Here is a 5,577-nt window from a genome sequence, read left to right as displayed (position 1 = left end):
GAGGCCAGCCTGGTCTACCAAGTGAGTTCCAGGACAGCCAGGGCTATACAGAGAAACCCTGTCTCGAAAAACCAAAAAAAAAAAAAAAAATTATTTTATGTGTATCGGTACTTTGCCTGCATGTGTTTATTTGTATCACATGTATGTGGGGGCCCTCAGAAGCCAGAAGGGGCATCAGATCCCCTAGAACTGGAGTTACAGATAGTTATGGACCTTTATGTGGGTCCTGGGAACTGAACCCAGGTCCTCTACAAGAGCAGCAAGTGCTAGTAACTGCTGAGCTACCTCTCCAGCCCTCTTCATCTTTGTTTGCAGTCACAGGTTATAACAGACTGATTGCTCTTATGCTCTTATGACTCTCCTTTAGCCTCCTGAAGACTTTCTCTCCAGATTCGCCATGCTGGAGCATGGGTTCAATTCAAAACACCTCATAGTCAATATGAATCCAGGGTGGGGGCTATAATTTAGTCTTTTGTAGTGCACAGTCTTATTTACTTTGGGGGCAATACCTCAGTCTCCTATGAATACAGGAGACACAGCAAAGAAGTGTTCAAGCAGTGTAGAACTTCAGTATGAAGATGGCTACTTCAAACCAACTCATGGGTCCAATCACATGGTCCCCTGAAATGGAAACTAATGGTTTCTTAGGCAAGTCAGTCATGTCAAATGGTTTGCTGAGGCACACAGGTGAAAGGATGTTTTGCTTAAGTAAATGCAGGTAAAAGGATGTTTTGGGGGCTGGAGAGCTGGTTCAATGGTTAAGAGCTGACTGCTCTTCTAGAGGTCCTGAGTTCAATTCCCAGCAACCACATGGTGACTCACAACCATCTGCAATGGGATCTGATGCCCTCTTCTGGTGTGTCTGAAGACAGCTACAGTGTACTCATATATATAAAATAAGTAAATCTTTAAAAAAGTATGTTTTGCTATGGCAGCCATGTGAAAGGATGTTAAAAAGGAATATAAACATGATGCCACAGCCAGTGGGAGCTTGAGCATTGGTTTGCCTTGCCCCACCTTACTGTTCTTTGCTGGCAACCTGCATGTATTGGTTCACCTTACATTGTGTTTCTGAGCCTCACTTGTTAAGAGAGAAACTTGCCAAAGAACTTCTTGTGAGGTTCCCCTGGCTTCTTGCCACCTCTGTAGAGAACTCGGGCCGGTTGGTGAGCCTCACAGTTTCTTCTGGATTGAACTGCCCTTGCTGATTCATGTGTGGTGTCTGCGGAGTAGACCAGACTGCAGCTGCTGGTTCATATTTGTTGTTTGCTCGTGGACTGGACTGAGAACAACAAAGATTGGAAGACCCCCAAACAGGTCTACTTCCCCTGTATCCTATTAACCTTTCTTTTTCATTAATGCCGGTGGGTAGTGAGATAGAGGGAGGTTGAACTCTTACTAAAGTAGGCTATGAAAAATATACACCTACCATCTCCCCTCTCTAAGGAAACTTAGAAAGAAAACAATTCTGTCACTCCCCTTTGCTCTGCCATGCATCTCTCTCTACGGAATAAATTTAAAGTTTCTCAATATCTTTCTTCCTTCCTTTCTCCTTTTCTCTCTTCTTCTCTTTCTCCCTTCCTCTCTTTTTCTCTCTCCCTCCCCTCTTTCCCTCCCTCCTTCTCTCTCTCTCTCTCTCTCTCTCTCTCTTTTTCTCTTCTTCTCTCTCCCTCTCTCTCTCTCTCTCTCTCTCTCTCTCTCTCTCTCTCTCTCTCTCTCTCTCTCTCTCTGTAGGTTAGAAGCCCCCTTGGTCTTCTCTGTCCACCATAAGGGTCCTGGGGTTTGAACCCAGGTTTTCAGGCTTGTTGACAGATGTTTTTACCCACACCATGCTGACCCTTTGACAGCTTGTTTCCTTTTAGCAGGTAATGATAGTCTGTTGTCCAGATCCCTGTACCAGTTTATTATCTACCATCTATTGAAACTATTTTGGTTTCTTCCAATGCAGCCATCTGATTGGTTTTGTTTTTAATTCATTTGGACAGAGTTAAAAAGTATGATTGGTGGCAACTTGTTTAATTTAATAGCAATAAAATTATTAGAACTTAAAAAAGCTAAGTGGTTAAATGTTCACCTAATTCCCAGGAGGGAGCAGTGAGCCAGTGCCCAAGGCTGCTGTGTGGAGTCTGCCAGCTGAGCCCCACACAGTGTATCAGGCTAGATCCAGCCTCACCCGGCATGGAGCCATACCTGCTCAGTGGAACGGCTACTGTGTTCCATTTCTTTTCTTTCCTTTAGGAAAGGAGTTTATTTTCTCCATGGGGTTTGAAGAAGTGTTCTGCTGGGTTTGCTGAGGAATGAGAAATTTGGAAGAATTTACTTTCTTACATCTTCCAAATGCATCCCCTTGCTTGAATGTGCTGATGAAGAATGTGCTCTGGGGCTCATCTGAAACTTTAGGAGTCCTCCACCCTCTGCTTGGAGTCTCTAGATTTCACTTTTGGGTCAGTACCTGGTTCTCTTGTTTTACACCAACCTACACAGATTGGTGTCTGGCGGTCGGTGTCCATAAGTAACCCCAACACTTGCTTTGGACAGGGTCTCATATAGTCCAGTAACTCCATTTCCTCTTGCCTCCCCTCTCAGGGGCTGGGATTATAGGAGTGTGCCACTCCCAGTTGAGATGCTCTATGGCCCCTTGCCCATGGAAACCCTAAAGTTGTCCTTTTTTCCCCTTAGACCTAAACATATTACGACATGACCAGCAGGGGGCAGGCTTTCTACATTTTTGTGCTATAGCCTTAGCCCAGGATTTATTTAGAAACCCGGTATGTTCCACATTTTGTTGGAAGAGACCTTTCGAAAATATGTATTACCCAATTAAAAAATTAGTTTTTTTTTTCATTGAGCACTGGTCATTAAAAATGTACCAAATTATTAAATTAGTTTTTGCTTTGAAACATTCTTAAATTTACATAAAAGCTACAATTAGAGTACAAGACCCTCAGTTTTCCCATCATCATTTGGGACTAAGTTGCTGAGGTGATGCCTCACAGCCACCAAATATTTCACATAGTTTTAGCAAGCAAGGACATTTCCCTACAGAGTTACCACACAGATGCTGAAATCAGACGTGAATGTTGAAATCCTTAGGTACCCTTTATAAAGCAAAGCACGCCAGAAGCACTTCGTTTAGCTATCAGGTCCTCTCCTTAAAGCTAACATTAATTGTATTTTTATTTATTTTGTATGCATTGTGTGTGAGCATTCGCAGAGGCTAGAAGATAACTTCCGGGACTCAGTCCTCACCTTGTGTGTCCCAGAGATCGAATTCAGGACTTTGGGCTAGGCAGCAAGAACTGCTTAGCTATTTCATGATTATTATTTGTATGCTTTCATAAATATTGGTTAGCAGAGGGCTTGGGGGCTTACTATTATTCATAGTGAAATTATATGCGTTACGCTGGATTATGCCAGTGTTTTGTCTTGCAGCATGCCTTCTTAATTTGTCTCTGGTGAGTGGTGTCCCTCCAGCCCCATTTCCTCCAGCTCCCTCACTGCCGTTAGCATCTGCTTCCTTCTTCTGTACTGAAAAGACACCTTTTCTCTTTGGTGACAATATATCTAAGTAAATCAACTTAAAGGAGAAAGGTTAATTTTGCTTGTGGTTTCAGACACTTCAGGATGTGGTGATCTCTTGGTGAAATGTGGTGAGGGGTGTTGTGGGGCGGAGCTGCTGAGCTGGGCATCATGAAATCTCTGTTCTTAGGACCACAGGCAATTGTGTCATTGGGCCCAAAGCTAACTATTTAGAAAGTGTGCTGTAACACTGTGTTTTTTGACATCAGAATGTGGGCCACAGGGCTGTGATCAAGACTTAGCAGTTGTCTGAACTGTTCTGCCTGCCCTGTAAAGACAGAGATTTCAGAGCAACGAGAGTCTCAAAAAGAAAGCCCATTTTTTTTTTTTTTGATTCAAGTCAAGGATGTGATGCCCAGGTTAACTTTTTTTTTTAAATGTCACACACACACACACACACACACACACACACGTGTGTGTGTGTGTGTGTGTGTGTGTGTATGATGTGTGTGTATGTATATGATGAGTACTCTGTAGCTGTCTTCAGACACACCAGAAGAGGGCATCAGATCCAATGTCAGATGGTTGTGAGCCATCATGTGGTGAATTGAATCAGGACCTCTGGAAGAGCAGTCACTGCTCTTAACCACTGAGCCATCTCTCTAGCTTCCAGGTTAACTTTTTAAACCTTATTTTTATTATATTTAATAGGAATTTATAAAAGCATAAGCTTCTATGAGCTTTCATGCCATGTAGCTGTAAGATGAAATTGATGTAGCAGAAAATGCAAACAAAATTATGAGAGATAAACAAATGAGCTCCATCAGTGTAACTAATCAGCTGGTGAGGGGACCAGCGAGCTGTCGTCCACTCTTTGTACCCTCTTCTGCTTTTCCTCAGGTAGCCACATGCTTCTCTTCCAGGTAGTGTGTCTTTCTAGCACTTTCCTGTGTTCAGAATACTCTTTGATCTGCAAGGCATTCTTTACCCACTGAGATGAAAATAGTTTCTTATAGTAAGTCCACCTGTGCTGAGCTTACCAAATAATGGTGCATTGCCAGGTAGTCACGTGACTAACACACACAACTACAAATGACATCATCTTACCATCTTTAAATAGTAAGCAGGCATCCAAACTACCTGAATCCACTCTCATTTAAAAGTTTAGATTGCTTTTCGGCCGCGGCAGCCATCTTCCAGTAACTCGCCAACATGATGAACACAAAGGGAAAGCGGCGAGGCACCCGGTACATGTTCTCCAGGCCTTTTAGGAAACATGGCGTTGTTCCTTTGGCCACATACATGCGAATCTACAAGAAGGGTGATATTGTAGACATCAAGGGAATGGGCACTGTTTAAAAAGGAATGTCCCATAAGTGCTACCATGGCAAAACCGGAAGAGTCTACAATGTCACCCAGCACGCCGTGGGCATCATTGTGAACAAGCAAGTTAAGGGCAAAATTCTGGCCAAGAGGATCAATGTGCGGATTGAGCACATCAAGCACTCAAAGAGCAGAGACAGCTTCCTGAAGCGGGTGAAGGAGAACGATCAGAAGAAGAAGGAAGCCAAAGAGAAGGGCACCTGGGTTCAGCTGAAGCGCCAGCCTGCACCACCCAGAGAAGCACACTTTGTGAGGACTAATGGAAAAGAACCAGAGCTGCTGGAGCCCATTCCCTATGAATTCATGGCCTAATGTACAAAAAGAAAGGACCCAGACTGCAAAGTGTTTAAAAAAAAAAAAAAGTTTAGATTTCTGTTCTGGTTTTCTTTCTGATATAATAAAACCCTCTGACCAAATGCAATTTAGAGGAAGAAAGGATTTATTTGGCTTATACCCCCACATCAGACTCCATCATTTAGGGCAGTCAGGGAAGAAACTCTAGCAGGTACTTGAAGGCAGACCTTGCTATTCCATGAAACATTACCTTTAACCAGGTAATTTACTCACGGCAGGAACCATGGAGGATCCTGCCTCATGAAGACAGGCTTATACATAGCTAGTTTTCTTTTGGTTTTTTTCGAGACAGGGTTTTTCTGTGTAGCCCTGACTGTCCTG

General features: G+C 43.3%; 1 protein-coding gene across 1 annotated transcript; it reads left to right on the top strand.

Moving 5' to 3' along the window:
* The first annotated feature begins 4,714 nt into the window (after positions 1–4,714).
* On the top strand, positions 4,715–5,221 carry LOC110338332 (60S ribosomal protein L21-like). Its single transcript, XM_029533148.1, has one exon. It carries the CDS (start codon positions 4,885–4,887, stop codon positions 5,212–5,214), a length of 330 nt encoding a protein of 109 aa, XP_029389008.1. The 5' UTR covers positions 4,715–4,884; the 3' UTR covers positions 5,215–5,221.
* Positions 5,222–5,577: the final 356 nt, after the last annotated feature.

Source organism: Mus pahari, chromosome 21 (genome assembly GCF_900095145.1).
Source record: "Mus pahari chromosome 21, PAHARI_EIJ_v1.1, whole genome shotgun sequence".
NCBI lineage: Eukaryota > Metazoa > Chordata > Mammalia > Rodentia > Muridae > Mus > Mus pahari.
Note: the sequence above shows the minus strand (reverse complement) of the source record. Positions and strands in the feature narration are given on the sequence as shown.